Consider the following 26,406-nt stretch of genomic DNA (forward strand, 5'->3'; position numbering starts at 1 on the left):
CCTGAGCTCCATTAATTAGCAAGTCATTAATTGGAGCAAATAGTTGTCTTGACAGCTGGGACTGTGACCCTAAGTCCTCCCTCCATATCACTGCCCAGAGAGCTCTATCAGGCCCCTCAGACACAGCAGCACCTTTAGCTGCATTTGAAAAGTTAATCAAAGATGTCAGAAACCAGTAGACTCAGCAATGGGACATGATGTTGGTCGCAGTGACCGCTGCCCCACTCACCAGAGTACAGAGATCATAGTGAGGGAGCAAGTTCTTTGGCAAGAAACTCAGCAGAAGAGACCTCAGAGGATACATAAGTAACTACTGGTATGTTTTCAGACCCCTGCCTAAGTGACGAACTGGGAGCTGGAGCTGAAGTATTCTGCAAAATGGCATACAAATGACCAACATTCTTTTGCAAGCGAGGCTAGAATAACTGAATGCACACATTACACCCGATTCCCCCATTCTCCTGTAGTCAGCCAGGCAGCATTAGTCCTTTTCCCGTTCAGGTTCCATGTTTTCCAATTACTGGCCTAAACGGATGCAAAAGGAAATAAAAAGTGAGCATGGGAGCAATGACCTGTATTTGACAGGTTGGCAAGTTTGACAGAAAAATCTTGTTAGCAATGATCTCACTGTTGTTCCCAGTAGTGAGAAAAGGCTGAAAATGTCTCCCAACACCCTGTATAAAATATGGTTAAGTGAGCCAGGCTTCTGGCAGGCGGCTCTGTGAAGTTTTAATTGTTGGTAATGCAAGCAGGGAGGTGAGAAGCAGTGATGGAGGGACTTTGGAAAGGCAAGGTTGAAAAATGCAACAATTCAGACACCTACCACTGAATCATGCAAGGTATCAGGCTAAGTTATTCTCATTTACTTTCACTATATTTTTCTTTTATGGGCAAGTAAAATATCCTCTTTTTTTCTATCACCAGCTATGGCAGAGCACCAGTGAATTTTTGGGCTGGTCAATTCCTCTGGCGATATCTTATGACTGCTACTTCCTATATGTTTGCTCTGATGGTTCAGAAAATATAGAGCAGCAGACAAGAGTCGATGGCAGTGTGATCACCTGAGAGGGTGGTGCTCTGAAAGTGTGTTAACAGTCATTAACTCTGGCACCTGCATCTGCTGCAGTGCAGGTTGATACACATTTCCTGGAAGAAATTGCCTCGGATCTTCCCATATGCTCAGGGAGTCATTCATACATGTCATTGCCCACAACCTGGAAGGGGGAAGATACGACCAAAAAAAAAAGGGAGAGAGACAAGTATTTCATTGGCAGCCTGATTATAATTCACATATAGGCAATGATGCCTGTGGCATTAAATAGACTACATCATACCTGCTGTTACAGGAATTTTGTGTCACAAGTGCTCTTACACCCAGCCAGCCACTATGTTCATGCCTGGATTCCAACTAATAGTGGAGGCTGATGGTGCTATGATAGGTGGGGGGAGGAAGGGGGAAGAGGGTGTGGTTGGATTTGGCGCCACATTTTGCATCTTTGTGTTACAGGGAAGTCACTTATAGGATTCAGAGATTTTCCAGTTTGCCTAAGAGATCTGAAAGCATAGCGTGTCCAAATCCCTTGGCTGCCAGGCAAAATCAGAGCCAAACCCATTAGCATTTAGGGGAAATGCTCTGTGTGTCCTTCCGTCAGCATTGCTGGTGGTGGAGACTGCCAGAACCACAGGGAGTCAGTGACAGTTGCTGGAATCAGCTCCAAAACTCCCTTGTTGGTACCAGACAGGATGTTCCACTGAGATAGACTCGGACCAAGCAGATCTTGTCTGATGGATGGAGATGAACCCTCCTGGGATGGGCAACAGCACTCCATTGGTCTGTCATGTGCGTGCTTTCACATCCAGCTGCTCTGAGGCCAAGCCACAGGAATTTCCATGGCAGCGGAAACGGCCAAAATCAGCTGAGTCCTGCAGCTCTGGGCAGTGCACCCTGGCAGACAGCAGCCCAAAACCTAGAAATTTACTATGCAAGCTGCAGCTTCCATTTTGGTCACACTGCAGAGGCTTTTACTTCTAGCACCTGTGCCTCCTGTACAAGTAGCTGTGATCCATTTGAGAGGAGAACCACATCTGTAGAGGGACTGTGCAGCTCTTTTCGGAGGCCATCTGCTTCATGGTCAGTAGCGAGCCAGGAAGCGGGTCTCTGTGCTAGACAGGGGATAAGTAGCAATAGATTCTCCTGCATTCACTTAGACCATCCCTTCGAGGCTGAAGGAGTGATAGTCACAAAAAGGACACCATAGAAAAAGAACCTGGATGAGTTTCAGCTGGATATTTTATAGTAATGGCTACTATTCGCTTAAGAACAGGGAGACATTGTAGCAGAAGCAGCGTGGGCTAGCTCTGACTTCATGCCTCTCCAGGACACGCTCAGCTTGCACATATCACATCCCGGCTCTTTTTAGGATTCCTAGTCATCCAGGGGCATGTGGCTTAGCAGCGTGGTATGACTACATCTCTCCTTCCCTGCCCCCATAATCACTCACGTGCCTTTCATGGGAATCTTTCCATTACCCCACTGGCTCAGTTTCCCCTTCTTGCCTTATTAGGTATCACCCACCCACCCATCTTCTCTCCTTCCTCACTGTTAGCTATTTTTAAAAGGTCATAAAAGCTTTTGACTGATAACATCCTTAGGGATGGGAAGTATTTTATATCTAGCCCAGCAGGACCTGTAGATAGGCGGGGGAATGGCTAGTTAGCGAGCTGACAGAGAGAGGTGGGACACAGCGTTCCCAGACAAGTACTCTGCCTGAGAAGCCAAGCCACTGCCTAAGTCATCCCAATAGGCCAATGTCTTCACTACTTCCTTTTTAGGATTCACAGTAGCTAGTTCTCTGTGGCTAGAGGCTTTCACACATACCCATACCACACTGAGTGGGACCTGGTACCAACTAGAAGTCTCCCTTTCTTTCTGCTTCCCCTGGACAGATTTTGGAGGGTCTTCGCTACATATGCAAGTCACACATAGTTGGTTAAATCTGGTGCGTCCCCATAAACAAGGGGTGTTTGGAGACCACTAGAAACAGTTTCTAGGTTTTATCCTACTATCCAATAGAAGCCAATGGAGCAGAGGGATCTGGCTACACTTAGATTTGTGTTCTTAGCTTCTATACTGTGCATTACACAGTGTAATAAGGGAGCAGCTCTGTCCATCCTGGTCCCAGTAAATTCTTTGGCCAGACACTTGCTGTTCCCTTGAGGTAGTAAACAGAAATGCATCAGTGCTGTCATTACTGAGATCATGTGGTGAACTTTTTGGCTTTTGCCATACACTCAAAAGTCGTAAAACGGTTCACATTCCCCATCTGGGGGAACTGCAGCATGTGGGGAGACAGGAGATTTTTCATTGTGGTATGAAACTTCCTACCTCCACCGTGGACAGAGCTAAATATTTTTAGAGACCTCGAGAAACTTCTGCCAGTAGAACAGAGATGATCTGAGTTTCTTTTTAAGTTGCTTCTTCTTAAGCGGACCACTGCTCAGTGGATACCACAGCAGAACAGCAAGAAGAACAGAATGCCAAGAAAGCCCGTTTCAAGGATGTTATTCTAGAAATGCGTGTGGAGGAGCCAGGAATGGGACAATGCAGATAATGAGACAAGCAAGTCAGAGTCAGATTTCTGAGGAGGAAGCTTGCATTCAGCATTTCATGAGAAGAAGCAAGAACTTAGGTCAACGCTGGATTGTGGCTATGCCTTCCCCAAATAAACTGAACCTAGGAGGAGACTGAGACACCCTTCAGTGACTATGCAAGCATCTCATCAGGGCCATTAGCCCTCTGGGTTTCACTCTACACCTGTGATTCAAGAGCAAAGCAGCCATTTTGCCAATAATGGAGCCACTCAGTGACTGATCAGGAAAAGGCTGTGGCCTTGGAACAGACATGCATGACAAAGAAAGAGCTCCTCCGCGGGACATCTTTCTGGCCCTTGATGGCTAAAGCTATTGGAATGCTGATAAATCCTTCTACCAGTGGCAAAAGCCTCCCTGTTGCAGTCCATCTGGCTCCCTTTGCCAGCTATATGTTTGCACACTAACCTAGCGGCCGGAAGCCTGCCTCAGCTGTTGCTGGATGGGATTACACTATGCATAACCCGATAGGTGCCCCACAGCGTGCTAATGTAATGACACTTTTAGTGTCACAGTCAGGACCTGCAGGAGTTCTTTTCCATCTGATCGAATGATCAAAAGCTCGGTGCGTCTGGAAAGAAGAGCACCATTCGAGAAGAGCCCTGACCAGATCACGTCACACATGGATATTTATGGCACCTAAGAGGCTAAAGAGAACTCAGCTTACCTTGCCCTACCTTCTTCATCCCCTGAAGAGTTGGATCTGGTACAGAAGATACTGTGGCTGATCAATAGTAGTGTAATGAAATGTGAAAGGATAACCCCACTCTCCTGCCCGCCCACATGCTGAGTGGGACAGTGTGGAGCATGGGGAATTTAGACAGGGGAAAGGGGAGGAGTTTGCTGTGATATTCATTGCGTGTAAGGCTGGAGAGAGAGGTGGTGTAGTGCATAAACAATGTAGTAGGATGCTCACGCTCTGTCACTCTAAGGGCTCTGCTGTGAAACCGGGAGAGAGAGAGAAAAGCTAGAGCAGATCAGACTGTTCAGACACTGCCATACGCTGTACGGAGCACTGCAGCGAGGGGCAGGGGAGATTAACCTGCTCCCCAGAGCACGGGCAGGCAGGGAGCTTCTGTGACAGAAGCAGAGCATCAAGAGCTGCTAGATTAACAATGAGAGGAATTAACCACAGGAACAAATTAACTAGGAAGGCAGTATATTCTTGATTTCCTGATTACTTTTAGCCCAGACTGGAGCTCTTTCTGTAAGATCTGCCCTAGCTGAATACAAACGATTGGGCTTCATCCAGTGGTATGAAAATTAATGGCCTGAGATACACAGGGGGTCAAGCTACCATAATTTCTTGCATACACCATTCACTTTCCTCAAAATTCAGCTTTTGGAAATTTCAGTGTGCATTGCATGCAAAAAATACAGAAAGAGACATTTCTGCTTTACTGGGCAAAAATGAAGTAAAATCTGCTTGGGACTTGCAGAGAGCAGACCAACGAGCAGGTTTCGCTCCCTAGTTGCTGCTGATCAGTTACTTACTAGGAGGAAAGTTTTTTTTTCCTTCATTCATTTCAATAACAAAGTGTGTATTTTATTCTGGGGCATGTTGTATGCAAGAAAATATGGTATGTGGGGCCCTCCTGGCCTCATCTCAATAAATCTATGAGTTTGGTGGTTCACCATGAAAGAAATGGAATTGGAAAGCCTTAGCCCCAAACAAGAGGTCTCCTTTCCAACCAGACCAGATGCCTGCTCTACCCCCATTAGCACGCTCGGAGCCTAAGCAGCTTTGGGACAACAAATGCTTACTGGTCCATATGCACAGTGGCTGCTGGCTCTCACAGAGTTTTTGTCTCTCTGTCTCAGAGAGTTTTTCTCTGTCTCTACCATGGGTCATTAAGTTGTAAATAGCTTACTAAATATTCTGACTAGCAGAATCTCCAAGAGCAGTAGGGACTAGGAGCACGTTTCAAGAGTCTGACTGTCTGCTTTTTTGGAAAGGAGCTGAGTAATACCCCAGCCACTCACCTGGGAGTAGTAGTCTGTGTATGTGTGAGAGAGAACGTGGGAGTAGGTGTGTGGGTAGGTGTGAAAATGACTCTCAGAGAGCTCAGTTGGAGAGAACGCCAAACAAAGTCTATCATAAACCCATGGCTCAGAGCCTGTCAGGACAATGCAGACTCAGCTGCTGCTGAAGAACAGTTTGGCCACATCATCCTTCACCAGGATCACGGAGCTCTGGGGAGAGATCTTTGCTCTGACTTCCCCACAAATCATTTGGATGTTGTGGCTGAGCCCTGTTGCTGAGTCAGGATGGGCCATGGGACCTCCTGATGACTGCATGTGATTCCTCATTTAGTTGGGATCACATAAAGGGAAGTTCTGTCTCCTAACGTTAGGCCTCTGCTTGCTTCACCCGTGCCCCCTGCCTTCCAGGTAGCGCTGGCCATGGAGACACAGCAGTCATGCTGTACCCCAGCTGAGCTCTCCCCAGTTACCAAGATGTCACCCCCTAGCTATCAGATGCTATTCAGAATTTAAAACAGTCTGTTTGTCACTTAATAGCCCACAACAAAGGCAAAGAAAAACTACTGGATCTTCAGAAGAACTCCACCACTAGCCACAGTGGTGGCCAACTTGGTTGGAGGATTATTAAGGCAGAGAGGACTATTTTATGATTTAGAATGGCATACAATGGGTTGGCCATTGGTGACAGACAAATAACTCCGGAGCCACCCACCTGTTTGGTGGGCAGAGGGCCGTTCACTTGGGTCATGGGGAAGGAAAAGCTTTTCATTAGCAAATCCACCCTTCCTAGATGATGCATCCACCTACCCTATACTTTCCTCCAGCTTATAATGAACCCTGAATTGCAATCACAGTTGGGTAGAAGCTTTCTGACTTTTAGGGAAAAGCAGAGATGAGTTTCATGCACACTTCCCTCTCTGTCTTTCTCCTTTTTTTAACCTTGTTAAAGGTTTCAGCATGGGAAAGTCCTTGACCAGGGCTTGAAACACAATCTCACTCCTCTCCCCAGTCTGTCACCTTCCCCCCCTTCCCCCAACTTCTCTTCTGAGAATCTGCACTTTACTGAGAACAGCTGTGATGCCAGGGGATTCTAGCCTTTAAGCTTGACATGTTCCAACAAATGCCTCTAACTAAGGAGAAGAAACCACCACCAAGCCAGTTGATTTTAAAACCACTTTCAAATTTATTCTCATTCACAGGAGACTCTTGGACTTGTACTCTATCTGTAGACACCTCACAAAGCCTTCATCAAATTGACCTACATCCCTACATCAAGACACGTCCCAAGAGAAAGACAAGTTCAAAGAACTGTAAAATCCTAAGGGGTGGCAGGTGCGGCACAGAGAGGAAGGATACATAGAGCACCATGAATGCCTCTTTCCCAATTGGGGATATAGCTAGTACGTATAATATAGGTATGCTGTTCACTGTGGAGTATAGGGCAGAGCTGGCCTTAGGGGTGGGCAATATGGGCAACTGCCCCAGGGCACCATGGTCAGGGAGGCACCACACACACGTGTGCAGGCACACACATATACATACATGCACACAGCGGCGCTCTCTCCCTGCCCCACCCCATCCCACCCCAGCCGATTGGCAGCTCCACCTCCTTGCTGGACTGCACCCTGCGCCCCTGCCCACCTGCCTCTGCCTTCAGCAGCACTGCTCACTTGGGAGGGGAAAGGGGCACACGCCAAAATACAGCTTTGCCCAGGGTGCCACTTTCCCTAAGGCCAGCTCTGTCTCTAGAGGACCATATACTTTGGAAGGACCTGGCGTGGCCTTTGTCCTGCCTCAGACTGTAAGCTCTTCACTGACTGGGACTTTTCCATCGTGGCTCATAAAGAAGCCCCATTTGGATCCCTTCAGTAAAAAGAATGAACCTTGCAAACTGGAAGAAGAGTAAAACACCGAGACTAGAAAAAGGGGCAATTATTGGGGTTAGAGGAAAGACAGGGAAAAAAGGAAAGGGAGATAAGGACATACCAGCTAGTACACAAGTTACAGGTCATTCTTCATTTTGAATCGGCGGCTCCTGACAACAAAGAAAGTAGGCCTCTCCACTGCACAACACTTTCAGCTCAGGGTGCACAGGAGGATGGCTGATACTGAAGTGTTTAAGGGACCAAGACCACACAAAGAAAATGTCTCCATTAACTATGATCTGCTGAGAAGCTACAACATCATCAAGGGTCACAATGGACTCCAGGGCCTAAACTAGCCGACCCACATGATTGTTTTAATACTGCTATTCTTCAGACAGCCCTTGTGTAGAGAGCAAGGCACATCCATCTGGGATACGGGTCACAGCACTCAGAAGCTCTCAGGACTTCTAGAGATCAATGGTGAGCACAAAAGGCAGAGGGGAAGGTAGCTCAGAACCCAACAGGGAGATTCAGAGCAGGTAGATGGAGACAAGCTGGCTTGCCTGGCGCTGTTCACCACATTTTTATCACTGTAAGGCACCCCCTCCTTTGCTGTAGCTTCCTCCTTTCCAGTCATGCGTTTATTTTGCCTTTCTGTAACTTGCACGCTGTGTGAGGAAGAAGCCTTAATATGCCAGATTTCCAGTTGGACTCTGCCTCCCCCAGTGCTGCAGCACTTATTGTTTGAACCTACTCTTCCAGTGCACCCCATCTTCCCCATCACGCTCCTGTCAAGCTGCTCTGTCAGCTTCACTGTCTCCCAGATGCTCTCGTGAGGTACTGCAATGCTCTCAATGGAAAGGCGCTGATTTAGTTAGTCTAAAAATATCTAATTAGATGTTCCAGGCACTTCATTATGGCTCCATCATGATAGGACTGTGGGGTCTGGCAGGAACTTGGTGGGCTTGTCTTCTTTGCTGGAGAGAGCACTGGCAAGCACCATGCTGTCTACTTGCTGATAACAGGACAGTCTATCATTAGTCCAGCCTGCTGGCATCACAAATATAATTATCTGGCTAACCTGATCGTAGTTCTGTCATTAGGAAACTTGTCATTTATTGTGCAAGAGCATGATGGGCACTTGAAAAAATTCAATTGCTGTGACTGACTTTACAGCCTGCTTTTCGTCTGGCCTCAGGGCAGGTTTGGGTGGCTTGTGTTTTCTGCCCTCAAAGAAGCATGTTGCCATGCAAGATGGTTTGGAAGGCAACTCATAAGAAGTCTAGTGACACATTATGGGATGGAAATTTGCACACGACCTCTAGAAGACAGCAGCTGACTAGGATCAAAATCTGCTGGTTTGGCACCACGTGAAGTGAAAAGAAGTTAATGACATCTCTTTCCCAACATGCACTAGAAGGAACAAGGGGGCAACTTGCTACAAGAAGTCTAGGATGAGGGAGTTTGGTTACATATTAAAGGGAAGTATGTGTCAATGGAGAACTCTGTGAACTAGACAGGCCTCGCAATACTGCTACTCCACTGAGTGCTCTCCGTGAGTGTTTGGATACCAGATACTTTCTTGATGACAAGAGACAAACATCTTGAAGGTAGCTGTTATTCACTTCCAAGGCCCTATATATCTCTGTCCCTACCTGTGCTTTTCTTTCCCAGGATATTCCTTTCCTCCTGCTTGTGATCAACTCATACCTCTCTATTTAATCCCTCCTTTGGAGTCTTCCATCTCCATCTTCAGGCCTTCACCCATGTCACACCTGAAGTTCTCATCTCCCGGTGCATAGCACTATCTCCCTTTGACTCATCAAAAAAAGATCAAAAGTCCACCTGAGCCTAGTGACTAGCGTGGGTAAGTTTCTGTAGTCAACAGCAAACAAGGGAGCAGTGTGGTCAGCATCACATCTGACCACCTTTGACTCCCATCCTGAGTGACCAGGTGCCCATTTACAGCTGGGCCAACTGGGGACAACCTTTACTATGGATCTAGAGCAGGACTTGAAACTCCTGCCTATAGAGGTATAGGGAGACACCTCAAACAATCTGCCACTATAAGCCTCCTTACAGCTCATCCCTCTGTCTATGAAACTTTCCTATGTTAACCCACAGGAAAAAGAAAAGTCCAGCTTAGGGGTGAGCCTGTAACTGAAACATCTACTGTAGGATATGTCTGAAGAGTCTGTATCACTCTTCTAGCAGCTCTTGAGAGCTCATCAGGGCAGAGAGTGAAGAACTTGGGGCCATGTTCAATAAACCTACGATGGGATGGAATCAATCATAGTGCTAAGGCTCTGTGGTGGCATCGTTGTTCTGCCAGACATCGTCTCACCTTGCTAGGCATGCCCCACGTGGAATGTTTTAGCTCCCAGTGTGCTCCATGCATGCTGCAGAGCTGGAGGCTACAAAGGATCCCTGAATAAGCAATGGATGATGCAAGGGCAAATCATCACAGGGCAAAATGAAATGCTGACAGATGTCAACCATGAACTGTCTGCATTGAAACAGCTGGCGCCCAGCTGAATGACTGTGGACAGGTGCAGAACTTAGTTTATCATGACCCTGATGACTGGCGCCCTGTCTGTAAGATGTGGAGCCTCTTCAAAGGGCAGAGACCTCACACATTTTCAAAGGCTTTCTGCTCTCATAAGCAAGTCCTAAGCAGGCACCACCCTACTTGAATGGATGAGCAGGAAGAGGGACAGTGAGTGTCCCCCTATGTCTCTTCTGTAAGGCAAGGCTGGAACGCCCAGGGTCATACAGCACTATACGACTCCTCTTTAACTGCATGGGGACTTAATAGTTTGTTGGTAGGCACCTTGTCACTGCCTTGGACATTATGGCATAATTGTACTTAGTGGATCACCGCATAACTGGGATTCTGATTTCAAAGACAAAAATAACCATGCAGTTGTCTTGCTCCTATGAGGTACTTGTCATACAATGTTCTTGTCACTATCTAGTACTTCCCCAGTCATTCAACAATCAGCTCTTCCTAACGTCTCTTTCCTAGACTTTGAGACAGCTTAGCTAGCAGAAGGTCTGAGCTGATATTTAACAGGCAGAGCAGGGTATGACAGGTGGTTTGAGGGAGTTTTTCAGCCACCACTGCAAAGCCCTTTAAAAGGCATCCCCTTTCTGCATGGCACATGGACACGCTGCTTTGTGTGATATAGCTAATAAGCCCCATTGTGTCTGGAGAAAAAAAAAGGAGGTGGCAATTTGGTTTCTTCTGAATTAGAGGCAGGGTCTGGTTTTCTGTGAGTTCCCTGGTTCCGAAATGTTCTCTCTCAGCTCGGTGAGCTGAGACAAAACAAGACTGAGAGACTTACTCAAGGTCCGCTGTGAGTCAGTGGCTTAGCTTGGATTAGTCCCTCCTGGATCTCTGTTCTAACCTCTGAAGCACCGACTGTTCCTTCACTCCTGCTGTCCAGGTTCAGAGTAAGGTGAAATGGTTTTCATATGTACCGCTGGCCCTGGCTTGGATTTACTCTTCTCTGGGAGGATTATCACTCCTGTAGGGTGATCATATTATTTACAGGAAATCTGGGACACTGCTCCCACCCCCAGCCAATCCCTGTCCCAGGCAGGAGGAGTGATGCCCAGCCCAGCCTGCCCCCACCTCCAGCCACTGCTCAGGAGGAGCTAGGCCAGGCAGTGTGGGCAGAGTGGCGTCAATCTGGGACTTTTGTTTCTTTTTCACCAGCTGGTCAAGACAGCCTATGAAATCCAGGACTGTCCCAGCCAAACCAGGATGTATGGTCACCCTACGCTTGTGTCTCTATTCAAAATGAAGGCAACTTACAATGATGTGTTATAATGAACTAATGGCTTGCGTTAGAGCTGCGAAAATAGGAATCAGTAATTGCCAGTAATTATCTGGAGCAAGATACTGCAAGATTTTCATCTCATAATGCTGTTTTTTTCCATCATTCCAAGGCCACTATCTCCACAAGACCAAGAAAACTCACCTGGGACTCTTCAATGGCCTTGGGGGATATAGGACAGAGCTATGAAAAATAGGGCTTCACTGCTGATGAGGAATCCCTGAAAAGATGGAAGGGCCAAAACCTGTGCCCACTGAAGTAAATAGCAAAATGCTCAATGGTCCCCTGGGATGAGATTTAGTCTCACTCCCTTAGAGCTGTCCAGAAAGAGATTATAAGAATTTTAACTCAACCACATTTTTCTTGAAATGCTAAAATCCAGTTCCTATTTTCTATACTGCCATAAGGAACAGGATGCACAACTTCCATTTATTTCAACAGAAGCCATACATCTAAAGTCCCCTGGACAGCTGGACAACTTCAACCCTTACTCTGAAGAATCCTTACAGCAAGTGGAAAAACTATGGATGCAATCACTGCTTCATTTGCAGTGTGGCTATATACAGGGGTGAGCAGTGGCTCCTTTCTACATACATAGCCCCAGGAGGAAGCATGGCTAATCAGTATCTCTAGTTGGAGAAATTTTAGAACTGGTACACAACATGCCCTTTTTGGCAAGGGTTTGCATCAAAGGATCCAGCTTCAGTAGGAATACAGAGAGGCACTGATGTACCTATTTATAACCTTATGAATCCATTTATAACTAATTAGCAGTGCTAACATAGAGAGAGGCATAAATAGCTTAACAAATATAAGTATCTAGCCTGCAGTCCTTGCTCTGGTCCTCTGAACTTTCCTTGTGAACCCACCCTGACAAAACAGACAAGGACCCTTTTTCCCCATGCCACAGCATCCTCTTAGCTCAAATCCCTGCATCTCTTGAATCTCTTGCCTGTGGCGGCAGTGGAGGGCGGCACATATGGTGCCTCTTAAAACAGGCTTCGTTCAGCAAATTTCCCCTTTTCCCTATGGCATGTCATGGGGTGTTCTTGCTGGTTTGGATACTAGTTGTGTGTGAAGATTTGTGGGTTGCCTGAGAATGCAGAGGCCTGGACTCATTGCCCCAGAAGTCCCCTTTGAGTCCTACACCCTGTGATTACCCATGATTTTGAGCAGCCTGTGTGCGATTCCATGAGCTAAGCATGGCTATGCACTGAGAAGGCTAGGGTCAAAGGTAGGCACAGAGCACAGAACACCCTGTGCTGACCTCCCTGGAGACCTCTACATCAGTCAGACCCAACAGGATGACTGCCCTGGACTCTGAATTTCCTGCCTCCTGTCGGTGTCAGACGGGATCTCAATGTCATTGTACAGCACAGCACAGGAATGAATGGGATTCTCTGGGCCAAATCCTCAGCTGCTTTCACTGCCGCAAGATGAATCAGATACGGTTCTGATCTGCTGTCTCCTGATCTTCAGTCCTTACTCTGTCTTGCCAAAGGAGAGACCCTGATGTGGTGCCTTATCCTGATCTCACAGTCCCTGGGCTGGAAAGGCTTTGCCTTGCTCTGTACCACATGGAAGCTCAGTTCCCTATTATGGGCAACAGCTGCTTCTTGTGTGAGTAGCCCAGCTCGGATCCCAGACCTTGGTTCTTCCCAGCAGGACATAAGCACAGGAGCAGGGTGCCAGCACATCTGAGCCACCTGCACCTCTGGCAACACTGCTGAAGGGAACTGAAGGCCAAATGTGTAAGTGAGGCCCAGGAGGCAGTACACATCACCAGCCCCTCCTCTCTCCAGCTAACAGGTGATGCTGAGGCCTCTCTGCTGCCCTGAGGACTGCTGTCGGGAAGCACATTGTGCCCACTTGCTCCCACCCCACAACCACTGAATCCTGGCTGTGTAGCTGGGATTTGGTATGCAGGTGGGTGGAGGTTGTTCCAGGGGTGTCCCAAGCATGGCACAGAACGTTAGCCCTCTGAATGGGCAGTGTTTAGTCAATGGGGTCCTCTCCCATGGTCATGGCCAGAAGCATGGTGGGTCATGGTGGGGCGCACTTTCAGGGTTAAACTAAAACAGTCTGGAAGGCCCAGCAGGGTACAAGGTTCCTGCCTCTCCTGCAGTAGGTTGTGTGGCTTTGGACTCCCTGGCCGTGGTGAGCATTCACATGGCTGCTTACACCATAGCCTAAGGAGCAATATTGTCTTCTGCATTACAGCCCTCACCTTGCACACAGTCATATACACCTCCAGGTGTATGCGAGATAGGAATAATCTACCCAGAGGTATGGCCTCTTCTTCTGCCCTCTCCTCTTACCTATTAAACTAAGTCAATAAAGGAGAAGCCAGCTCTGCCTTTTGAATTAAGCCCCCATCTTCTCAAGCCCTGCACACACCAGTTTAATAGACCTGTGCATGTCTCCAGGCCTTTCAGTCCCATACCTAGGTGTAAGATCATTATTACATTGTAAGCTCTGTGGGGCACAACTGTCTCTTACTCTGTGATTGTACAGCACCTAGCGCAAGTACAAAGACAACCTGATTTCAGTGGTGACTTCTGGCTGCTACCAGAGTGAGTGATAATAAAACCCATGTTAACAGATTCACTAAAAAAAAAGAGGGGCAAGGAGCACCCCCTTTTTTGCCCACACCAAGGGCACCAAACTCTTTGGTACAAATAGCAAATGAATAGCAAGCAAGTGTTAGTTTTCAGACTGTTGTGAATCATAGTACTGCTGTAATACTAGTATCTCTATTACAGCAATAACAACAGCACATGGTACCTTTCATCCAAGGATCACAAGCACTTGACAAAGGTCAATACATATCATTGTCCCCCAGCTTCGTAGTCTGAAAAGGGTTAACAGAAACATAGCGGCTAAAGTGCCCAAGGTCACACAGGGTGGCAGTGGCAAGATCAGAGTATATCCCAGGTCTCTCTGCTCTCACCCACTGGCCATGCTGCCCCGCCTTTGCCTCCCACGTGTTATATGGCTTTCACAAAGAGTTGAGGTGCTAATTATCGTATTTGGGTTTGGCTGGCACCTCTGCACACGTGGGGGCTTAGCAGCGCAATCAGATATTTATGAAGAGCGGGTTCTACAAACAGTAATTATCAGTGCCCAAGCTGGTTATTAAGAGCTGGAAGCAAATAACCAGGAGGAATTGCTATGTATTTGTCAAGACTCCTTTAACGACAAAATCCCTTCCCATTCTCCCCTGCTTGAATCAAACCCTTTGTGTTCTCAGCTGATCACGCAAGTCCAGCAGGCGCTAAGCAGAGTCCCAGCCCCTCCAGGCCATTTGTGTACCAGCCCTAGAGTTTCTTTCTTGCAAAGCCCTGGAGTATAATCCTCCATCCATCCAGTGAATGAGGAAGGATTTGATCCTTATTGTTTCCTATAAGAGCATCCCCCCCATACACCCCTCCCACCCCCAATAGCGTGTTGGCAATGCACATACCAGGTGTGGCTCATGTGGCGGGCACCTGGAAAGTTTACTTGCCGATGACACAGCCCAACAAATCTGGAATCACCTGTTCTGTTGGATGAAACAGGCCAAGGAATTATGCCTTGCATTTTGCCTGAAAGCCACAGCCAACACCTTATATCAAGAAGACCAGTGCTGAATGGGGCATGGAAGTCAGGACGCTCCAGTCTGTGAATGGGAGTTCTCCGCCACGCGTGAAACCTTTGGAACCCACGCTAGCCAGGAGACCCACACTAGCCAGGTTGCCACTGGAGACACATCCTTGGTCGGCGGCTTATGCTGATTTGTTGAGGTGGGCAGCAGATTTGGGGGCATTTTTAATGAAAAAGGCCAAAGTTCTGCTAATGAGGTACATCCTAACAACAACCATATGGAACAGAAATGGAGAGGAACTTGAAGCCACCAATTCACCTCACAAGAATCTGCAACTGAACCACAAAGGAGGGCACCATCCTGACCGGCAGTAGGTGCCTGTACTGATCTTATGCAGCACATTTACTAGCTCTGCTCTGCTTATTTGGCAATTCATATGTAGCGTGTGTCGCTGTCTATGTCTCTCTGGCACACATACAAAGAGATACCTGCTAACCTGGATCGGGGAGGGGATGCTTGCTTCTGTGTATCACACACACCAGGCTTGATTATATCATTCCCTCATCTCTCTCCATTCTTATCAAACTCTGCCCTCCCCTTAGCTATATTATATCCATTTCTATCTGTACATAGGCGGTGGCACTAGCAACTGAGTCTCCAGCTCAGAGAGCATGTGTGTGCACAGATCTTTTAAACCATGTTGCAGAAAGACAATGCATTCCATGCACAGCTGTGACACAAGGATCTAGCCCCTTAGTGGTTCTAGCTGTATCTCTCTCTATATAAAATAAAGAGACTGAGGAAGTCATGGCTTGTCAAGAAGGAAGAGGAGGAAAAAATCTACCCCACTAGGTTTGTCCACCCTGACGTGACGTTTCCCTTCCTCTCCCTCCCAGCCGGACCCCATGCAAAATAACCCCTGTTCCCATAGCAAAGGAAAGGCAGAGCCGTACTTACTGCTAGTGCTCATGCTGCTGATCCTGCTCTGTCCTTCTCATTCAACAAAGAGAGCAAACCTGCTCTTTAAAGCCTCCTTCTCTGCCTTCTTCCTTGCGATGGGAGTGGGTTTTCTCTTCTTTCCTTAAGAAGAATATTTCCTCGTGATTGCCATCTAATTCATGCCAAGGTGTCTCCTTGATCCCACTCTACTGCCTCCTCAGGCTCCTGCCTTTGCTCTTAATAATAAGGTCAAGGGTGGGGGGGAAGGAAGAAGCAAGAAGCAGGGAACCTAGGAATAAACCAGGGTAGGGTGTTCCTCTCTCTCTCTCTCTCTCCTCTTCCCAGCAACACATCCACAGTGTGAAGCACACAGACCAGGCAGATGACTGACTCCTGCTCAGGTCTGCTGAGTCCTATGGAGAGGGCTGTCATGCAATGCAGAACAATTCCAGCTAAAGCTCTTCTTATAGCTCTAGGGGGGTGTGGACCACAGCAAGGTGGGGAGGGGGGTGCATGCACACAGCTTGCTTATCAAAAGAAGCAGCTACTCCCCCTTCCCGCAGTTCCCATTAGCTATTGATCCTACAATATGCCCAAGATGAACCCCACCTAGTGCTCACCTCCTCTCAGGCAAGTTTGTCAGCAGGAGCCTCTTCCAGATGCAGCTGGAGGAGTTTCATTAAGGCAGGGCTGGGTTGGAGAAGGAGAACTGTGATGAAAAGGGAGAAATAGCTCCATTGGGCAGGGTTTGCTGGGCTTGATCCTGCTGGCAGAATGAGATGTCCCGCCTGCCATCTGCTGGCTGAAATGTGCCAGGGCTTGTTGCATGCAATGCATCAAGTTTGCAAATTGAGACGACAAAGTCTGTATCTGCCTGTTCATTTCACAATTCTTCAGCCCTAGTCGGTATGTTCTCAAAATCCTTGCTGTAGCCAGGAGCAGGCCTCCCTTTCACCCCTTCCCCCCACTGTCACACTTTTGCCTGTCATCAGAGTCCTGCCCAATTCTCAGCTGGGCCGGGCCACAATTTTTGGGGCCTCCTGCAACATATAGATTTGGGGGCCCCTGATCCATTAAAAAATCAAAATTGCAGTTAACTGTGCTATAAACTAACTGAAATAAAATAGTTGGGGTCAGGCTGCATGCACGTGGGCTGTGCTGCAGGGGCGCAGGGTGGGGATAGCACATGCTGGGGATGCCTGGCCCGGGGTGGGAGCAGAGCCGGGAACTTCTCCCTCGCTCAGTCAGAAATGGGCTCCCTACCTGCATTGAGCCCTTTAAACATGTTGCGGGGGGGGGCACAGCTCCCTGTGGTCACAGGTTCTGCAGGATAGGATGGGCTGGCCCTGATTCTCAGACAGGGAGAGCTGGCCAGGAGAGCCTCAAAGCCTCTTCACTAGCTGAAGGAGATATCCCTGGCAGGATCTGCACGCACAGACCCCCATCTCCAGTCCCTCTCCCTTGCTCTTCCTTATGAAGGAGGACCCTCCTTCATTTGACCCACTATACCAATGTCTCGCAGACCTCCACATAGTATCCGCTTGTGCCATTGTACGTGGCATAGTCAAAAAATGCTTCCTGTGGGAAATACTATCTATTCTGGAGAAATAGGTTTTTCCTTGTGCTAAGATTCCCATTCCAATAACTGTTTAGTGGCCCTGACCTTCCAGGTCCAGGTTTGCTGGAGTAGAGAGTACCGGATTCCCCACCTCCCCCAAGTTGTAGGTCATTTCTAAACACATTTGCAACTGAGAGCTCTGCTGACATTATTATTTGAGAAAATGGTTTTGATGAGGACTGTGCAAGAACAGGGGGATGTTTGTATCATACCTGGCTGTGTGGATGGAAAGAAAGCTCTTCCCTGGAAATCAGCATGGAGTCTTCTTTGCAGCGACACGATCAGAATTGCTTGAAGAACTTCAAAGGCATTAGCTCTTTCTTTTATTTGTAACTAGGTATCTACCAGAATAAAGTGCCACCCAGCCAAGCTGCTCATTGGGCTCAGTCACCTGTGATATAGGACCCAAGACCTGAGCCGCACCTGAGGGGAGTTGGAGAAGCTTTGCTGAGATCCAGAGAAGTGAGCAGTGATCTCGCGTCTAATGAAAGGGATTTCTTTATGTGGCCTGACAGGCTCTGCATCTCTTCCCTGCTTCTTTGGCTGAACTGCCTCACAGGCAGGGCCTTTTTCTATTTGATTTGGGGAAGCAGATGCTTACAGTGACATAACAAGACAGGTAGTAGGTCATGTGAATTGTGTGCATGCCTTTGGTTAGACAGTAAATTAACTAGCTAAATCCTCCAAGTGTCTTGTTCACTTATGCACCGTGCATGTAATCAGCTCATTTGCACAGAGAGAGGGGACCAATAATGGAAGGAGAGGGAAGGGGGTCAGGGCCCAGAGGGGAGGTTCAGAATTGGCAATCTTCATTGGAGAAGAAATGAGGGGAAAGAAGAAAAGCAGTTGTGGGTTCTAGAAATAAGGAAACAATGCAGCTCATGAGCCCTAGTCCACCACCCTTCAATGGGCCACAACTTGTAGACTGTAAATGCTGAGGGGCAGGTACCCTGCTGGGTTGAGTGCCTTGCATATTGCTTTGTGGATCCCAAAATAGTGATACTACATGTTTGCCCCATCAATAAACCTGTTGCTCAGGTAAATAAAGCACAGGCAGAGGGAAGAGGTCCCCATGGTTCAATGAGCTAATTAAGCTTCTTCGCTTGACCTGCTTTCAAAATCTTGTTAACTTACCATCCTCAGAACAACTTTCAATATCCATTCAAGTGAGCTCCATACCTAGAATTCCAGAGAGTCCTGCAGATGAGGACCGAGGTACCTGGGCAGAGTACAAGATTAAAACAGCATGAGGTAGGCCAGCAGATCAGGAATGAGGTGCATTCATGGATCTGGGCAGGGACGTGACAGGATCATAAAAGCAAAGGCGCATAGCAGAATGGGGTGTGTGTGGGGGGGTGTTTGTGTGTGCGTGCGCATGCACACATGTGCGCTTCAGAAGCTTCCACAGTACCTGCATTCATTGTGTCTAGCTGGTTTGTGCAGCACTGGGAAGATGTAAAACACTGTACAACGCTAAAAATTATTTCCTATCAATATCAGTCCTTAAAGCTCAGCCCCACCCTGAAAAAAGACTGTTCCTTCACAACTGTGCCTCCCAAGAAAGTGCCAAGACTGGTATAGCAATAGGTGCTACATAACAGGATGGATGTACATAGGCAGAACTGTGTGAAAGGTCCTAGACTGAGATGGTGACTTAGTGTTGTTGGTTGTAGCCATGTTGGTCTAAGGACATAGGCAGACGAGGTTCATTGGGTAGATGTGGTATCTTTTATTAGACCAGCTCAGTAGTTGGAAAAATTGTTGTTCATGAGCATTTGGGGACAAACACCCTTCATCAGGCATAGGGAGAGTTTGTTGGTATATGTGTGCTATCCTGGGTAGAACAGAAGCCATGGTGACTTAGTGGGATTCAGGTCTTTGCAGGGTACAGGCTAAAAGAAGTTTCCTTTCCTTCATCTGCCAGCCCTGCAAACACACTCCAAGTCAAACTGGATTATTTCCATGCCATGAGTCCCAAGTGATACAGAATCTAGGCTGAAGGTACAGTGATGCCTATAGTTAAGGTTTCCTTAGTAGACGTGGTTTAAAGTTTTGCCAAACCTTAACCATTTGAACTGAAATTGCATCCGACTCAGAATGATGATGACGGTGACAATTTCTTTCTGGAAGTTCTGGCAGATGCTTTTCAACCTGGGAAAAGGGTGAGGTGGGGGGCAGGAGCATTTACTGTATTTAGTTTTTGTGAAAGAGATTAAAGGAAATATGCTTTGATAATAATAAAAACATTTCTTGGCCATTTTGCTCTAGTGCCTTTAGGCTTCAGGAGGATGAACTTGGATCTTGATGCTTGTATCCTTCTTGGATCAGAGAGGTGCCTTTGACTTTTGTCATGAAAATCCACATAGGCTGGTCTGAGTGATAAGCCTCTGAAAAATATCACTTCCACCTGCACAGGTAGAGGTTTGCCAGGGACAGGTGACAATAGTCATCAAACCTTCTATCCATCCTGAGTATGCTCCAGCACAGGGCAACTGATCCTCCTAGGAGCTGCTGTGGCACTAGACACTTATGCCTCTGGCCCCCAGAAAGAGAAAGAAGCAGCTTCACTCACTTGAAGATTATTGGAAGGAAAGATGGTTGGATTGGAACGTGGTGTTATCTGGATAGGGATGGATCACCATAGTCACTACAGAAACTCCTGGAACAGAATTCAGGATTGTCGAGCCTCTGCTGATGGCATTTATCCCTGAAGATGGCCAGCAAAGAAGGCTGTCTCATATCTCTGGACAAAAAGGCTGAGACCTATACTGTGGATAAAGGTTCAAACCGTGATGATAGTCCATGTGGGAGTCAGTCTAATTCCATTGAATGGAATTTTCACTTATTAAGTTTGATATTTTCCCCAGGTATTTTGGAAACCCCATATAAAAACCATCCTCTGTGAGTGTTTTTGCTACCAAGTAAAAAATTCACTGTTCGAAGATTTCAGAATTCAAGTTGCTTTTGATGCCTTACTTCTCTCCCACCCATTGTGCTATGGGACAGTTTGCTCTTTCCCTGAGCATCCTCCGCACTGAATGAGGGAAAGCTCTTGTGGAGAAAACTGGCATATGACTATGGAATTTCAGAGCTGTTCAATGAAGATGACTCCTGTTTATTACTCTTCTTCTTAGTGCAGAAGGTGAGTACTTGTGAATGAGCTAGGGGACTGCAGGAACTTAAATTTTAGAAGCTTGAATGCTGCTCAGAGGAACTAGGTTCTGTCGCTGCTGCTGTCACAGCCCCTACATGGTGCTGGGCAAAACACTTAGGCGAAACTTTTCACAGGGGGGCACTGACTGCGTTTCTCTTTTTCTAGGTACCTGATCTGAAACACCTGGGGTCTGATCTGTGGAAACACTGGGCACTCATAGCTGCAACTGAAGTCACTGGGAGATGTGCTTTGAACATATGAAATGCTGTGAAAGTACTAAGCACTGTGAAAAAGCTGGTTCCAAGTGTCTCCCCCAAACATCCAAAAGCAGTGTGGATGTGATCATTTGGGGTTTAATTTCTTCATTTCTATTTTTTACTTTGGGCACAAACACACCCCTTATTCTCATAGGGGTGATGTAAAGGTAAATCCATGCAGAGTTGTGAGGCCAGTAGATACTACAGTGATGTTTTTCATGGGAAAGCCCAAGAAGAAATTAATCATTCTGGATTCCATGCAGGGTTTGGATGATGTGCAATAAATATGACACTGTCATATTTAGTACACTGGGTGAGGCAAGGGGTTTGGTATGACTATACACAAGTATTTGGTCATGTAATTAGAGACTTCATCAAGCTGCATGTGTTCAAGGGGGCTGAATTAAGGTTGCTTCGACAGCCATAATTTTGGCATTTCCTAATTTCTGAATGCCTCATTTGCAACCTTAACATCCCATTGGAAATAGTTATGTATGCACGTGCCTAACTACATATACAGAGAGAGGACAGCAGGTGGAGATTTCCTGCAGTTTCCCTCAGCCTTGGAATATGCAGCCCCTCCCTTTGGTCTATATTAACCCTAGCAATTGCATTCAGGACAGACTGTAGGGCCCATCTGTGGCACTTGCTGGGGAATGGGAAGCCCTTGGTGGAAAGTCTTAAACACATTTCTTGTTGCCGAGTTACTCTGGATCCCTGGGAAGGGATAAGGGTGCTAGGAGTGTGTATTCAGTTGTTGTGAATAGGCTCTCCTTGTCTCAACAACATCAATGCAACACCCCCAGTACTGCGGGTGCAGCTTGGCTTTCAGTGCAGTAGTGAATTAAAGTGCAACAGAGCAAAATTCTGACCTGGTCACTCCTTTGAAGCAATCAAGTTACTTCAGATATAACTGAGAACAGAATTTGGCTCTTGGAGCTCATGGAAAATCTTCCAGCCAGGACAAGGGCCAGTAAATATCTGAATGACTGTAGAAGCCAGGAGCCTGGGCAGCTGCACTAGAAGTGGGTAGAGCACTTAAGTGCTCCATCCAGTATAAGACCCTCCTTCCATCCCCCAACCACATCACCTACCAAGCCAGTGGTTTGGCTGCTCTCCGGTTACAGCCCTTCCCAGCAATTCCTAACATGGAGAGGAGAAGAGACATACAGAGGGGCAGATGTTCCCCAGGCTGCTTGCATTAAAATGATAATCAAATGATAAATTATATTCAAGTAAACTTACATTTTCAGACATTAATTTTAGAGCTGTGCAAATGGTTGGATTTTCGGGGGATATTACTTAAAGCATCCGGAGCAGTTGTGGGTTGGACTTGGTCCAACCAGCCGTGGAATTCAGTTCTGAGAGACTCTGTCAGGCTGAGCATCCTGCAATATTCAATATGTATGTGCTTAAAGAGACAAAGCTTCTAAAAGGATTTACATGCAATGTGGACAAGTGCCAGCTGACAACACCCCAGCCATAGTGCTAAGTATATGGACCCAAATAAGGAACTGGATTTGGTGCTGGGAATATTATGGCTAGAAATCATTCCTGATCTACCACACGGCATACCTCTGTGGCACTGGGGGACTCTCCTGGACATCTCTGGCCAGAGTCTTGCCCAGCCCAAAACACAGTTTGTGCATGCCAGGTTGCCAACTGACAGTCCCCCCATGCCCACTCTACTAAGTATACGGGCCCAAATAAAGACTTTATTTCGGGCTGAGATTAAACGTGGAAATCTTTTTGGGGCCACCCCATGCCATGCCTCTGTGGTTTTTCTAGTTTTCTGGTTTTCCTGGAACTGGGCTGTTTTTTGGGCTGGGATTACAGCTGGAAATTCTCCCTGGTCCAGCCCATATGGTCTGGGGTGTCCAAGAGAGTCCCCAGTCCAGCATGGCATAGGGTAGCCCTAGTTCTGGGGTGTAATAGCCACATATAACACTGCATGGGAATGGCAGATATGTGCCCAGCTCTTGGGTGTAACAGCTGCATATAACAGTGTATGGGGAGGGCTGAGATACACCCCAGAGCTGGGTGCAACGGCCACATATAACAGTTTAGAACAGCCCACACTATACACTGCCAGGGCCCTTCACTCCTGATCTCCAGCACCCTACCCTCCCAGGAGCGGGTTCCCCTCACCTCTTTTACCCCTCCCCACTAGGGTACCTATGCCTCAAATTTTGTGGGATCTGGTTTTCATATTTTGGGAAACCCTGCATCTTATATTTTGTGAACCCTGTGCCTCAAGTCTGTTGTTGCTTTGTCTCTGTTATATGTGTATGTTCACCTAAAATCCCTTTAACTCCCCTCTGCTCCCCTGGTTCCCCCACTCTCCCGGGTGCCCAGAAGGGGGGTACCATTATCTCTCAGGGTCCCCTTGCCCCCCACCATATACGTTATATTCCACACTATTCTTTCCCTATTAAACCCGTATAAGGCTAAGTTCCAATTGGTCTTGACTCTATAGGGGATAGGAGGAGAGCTGCTCCCTCATAAGCAGCTACCCCTCCCATAGCGCACTAAAACCTGCTAAATCCCTTCATTTGGAAAGGGGGTACCTCATCTGAATACCATCTGGTTTACATTTACCACCTGGGTTACCCCTACCCTCCCAACCCTGATGGTCCCTCTCACTCCTGCCCTGCCCCCCCAGCCCTGCCAAACCAAAAACCAAAAACCCAGTCCAACAAAAAGTAACTTTAATTAACCTGAGTCGTGAACTGCCTGACGCATAACAATTTGATCTCTGCCACAAAGTACATGAGAACACAGGGAACATTTTTTCTTGGAATCCAAAAACGTTATATTTTTCATTAATCTAAACCTTGAACTAAATCACCCATAAAAATGTGCAAGATTAGCCCCTGGAGTCTTGTTGAAGTATTACAGTAGAGGTTCAATGGATTTCCATGGATTACCGAGTGAACCCAAGAAGCACCCGGTGGTGTAATAGTTGCAAAACAGGGAAAAATCACGTTTTGCAGGCATAAATCAGATCCACTTTGAAAATTTAACATGATAAAAAAACCCTCATGGAAGAAATTCAGGAGCTAAAAATAAAACATGTCAGAGGTGTGTTAAATTATTATGATAAAAAAAATCTAAAACAATAAAATCAGCTGACAACGTGGATACACAGATGCTATTTAGCTAGCTTAATAGCGATTTTGTCATATGGACACAGGAAAAGTGTAATGTGGTACCAGGAGAGGTGTAACATGGACAAGTGCCCCAGGAGCTGAACTCTGATCACTGAAGCAACTACACCTTCTTTGACAGTGACTAGCTGCCATCCTGCCTGAGCGGATGTATTTCCCAGGTAAGCAGTGCCGGGAGCCTAATAAACAGCAAACATACCTGTGAAAGGAGGAAATGTGGCTAAAGAGAAAATTGGTAGGCCGGGAACTTGGACTCCTGGAGAGACATGTCTTGCCTTCTGTAAGTTTTCTGTGCCTCTGTTTCCCCATTTGTGAGATGTGAGTAATAATACATAGCCCCCAGCAAGGGAATTGTGGGATTTAATTACATGAATTAAGAGCTTTACCTCAGGGAATGGAGAGCAGCATTTTGCTCTAAGAGCTGCAAAGCAGAAAATACTTCACCTTTCAGTCTCTAGTTTTCATTAGTGTTTCTGGGAAAGTAAACAGCCCTGCCCTGAACCTGTCCCTTGGGTAGCCCATTATGTGATCAGCATTTCAGAAGGACCAGGTTGGGACTTAAGATAATTCCCCGAGAAAGGAATAAACCTGTTACAGGAAATGAACATCCACTTTATTGAAAGGAAGCTGGCACTGAAAATTAACCATGCAAAGGGCTAGAGGATGAGTCTCCATTGTCCTGACCCCAAGAGAATTCCTCTAGGGATGCTTCAGAGCCCCTGCACTTGTTCAATGAAGAGGCTTTGGATGTGTCACCCCACACTCTAGCTGCTGTAAGCGCACAGATTTTGGAGGGGATGTCTGCTAGAGAGACAACCCTGATGGTAGCATTTCCTAGCAATGGGACAAGAATTGGTATCATTGTTCAGACATGTCTGGTTTTTCATGTGTGCTCAGCTTTGCAGGCACACATGCACTATGTCTCACGCATCCCAGGTAACAGAGCCCATAACTTAGGTTCATCTGTCCCAAGAGAAAAATTGTGCACATGCTCAGTTACACACACTCACAAGTGAAGGCCACCGCGAATGCCAGGCTCTGATGTTGAACAGTTCTCAGGTCAGCATAAAGTAGTATCACAAAACTGGAGTCAGTGCAGAGGTTTGCCAGCTGAGGGATCTGCCATGCTTCCAGGTGGCTAGCTGTGTGTTAGGCCCCTAAGATCACAGGGAATTCGTGTTAATGTTGCTTTTCTCTTTTCACTTATCCTGAAGCAGTGAGGATCGACTGAGGGAACCAACACCTCACTCCCAAGGGTCCCAAGATGTGATCGATGGTGGTTCAGTGGCACCACAAAAAAGGCCTTGGATCTTTCTTTTTTCATGGAAACTTGTTGGCTCATCTCCCTGGTCTTTCCCAGACCTCATCAGGGAACAGCACATACTTGTATTCAGCAGTAAGAGCCATTTAGCCTTGGCAAAGGTTTCTTTCTTATTGCTGGAATTGCTTTATCACAAGTCCTTGTTTTTCCTTTTGTTCCTCACATTGTTTCATGGGGAAATTCAAAATCAAAGTGATTCCTGCCCAATGTGGGGTGAATTTCAGGTCTGGCTCTGAGGAACTCTTAGCAATAGCTGGCTGGGCTTGGCAGGCACCATGGGAGTTTTCCTCTGCTCCCATCAACTCTGCCAACCTCAACAGTGACCTGAAGGACTCTTTGCTTCTCTAGACTGTCTTTTCCCACCTCACCTTACATGCTACTCCAGAGGCGGGCAATTATTTTGGGCAGAGGGCTGCTTACTGACTTTTGGCAAGTCACGAGGGTTGCATGACAGGCAGCCAAGAGCAGATATATATTAATTTTCTACATTTTTTTAGGGGCCCTGCAGGCCGGATAGAATGGCCTGGCAGGCCACATTCGGCCCATGGACTGCATTTTGCCCACTCCTGCACTACCCTATGCACCTCAGTCCTGATCAGCAACTGCCTCATGCTCAGCTATGCTGGGAACCTCTGTCACAAAATCTCATGACTCTCAGCTTTCTCTGTTGTGCCCAATGTAGACCATTTAATTAACTTGTCTAATAAAAAAAAATGACTGGACATTAAATGAGTGTTATGTTCAATGGTAAGTGCACATTATGTCTGCACCCCAGAACTGCCACACACATTTACCCTTTTGCCTTAAGTCAGGAGTTAAATCTAAGCCTCCTGGGCAAAGTGACCAGCGCAGGAAATTTAAGATTGTTGTCACTGAGTAGAGGATTAAACTATGTAGTCAGTGAAATCACGTTTCCTCTTAGAACTCCAGGGATGAGAAATTCATGCAAATTGTTTAGTTCCCATCCAGGTCTATATAATCTCTTTTGCAGGACACACTTTTTAATTTGTCCCATTCTGAAACAGAATAAAA

General features: G+C 46.9%; 1 protein-coding gene across 10 annotated transcripts in view; it reads right to left on the reverse strand.

Annotated features, from left to right (window-relative positions):
- The window catches only part of ABLIM3 (actin binding LIM protein family member 3), a 105,090-nt gene extending 88,468 nt beyond the window's left edge, over window positions 1–16,622 (reverse strand). For 5 of the 10 annotated variants that reach the window (XM_059733508.1, XM_059733513.1, XM_059733511.1 and 2 more), the window contains exons 1-2: window positions 16,478–16,621; window positions 15,876–15,998 (exon numbers count right to left, since the gene is read on the reverse strand). In XM_059733508.1, coding sequence (XP_059589491.1) covers window positions 15,876–15,888 — 13 coding nt within the window. In that variant the 5' untranslated portion in view covers window positions 15,889–15,998; window positions 16,478–16,621. Of the gene's footprint in view, window positions 1–15,875; window positions 16,342–16,477 lie in introns of those variants that run through there. The other 5 variants (XM_059733515.1, XM_059733514.1, XM_059733512.1 and 2 more) reach the window with 3 other exon arrangements.
- Window positions 16,623–26,406: the final 9,784 nt, after the last annotated feature.

The sequence above is a fragment of the Alligator mississippiensis genome, chromosome 9 (assembly GCF_030867095.1).
Source record: "Alligator mississippiensis isolate rAllMis1 chromosome 9, rAllMis1, whole genome shotgun sequence".
Lineage (NCBI taxonomy): Eukaryota > Metazoa > Chordata > Crocodylia > Alligatoridae > Alligator > Alligator mississippiensis.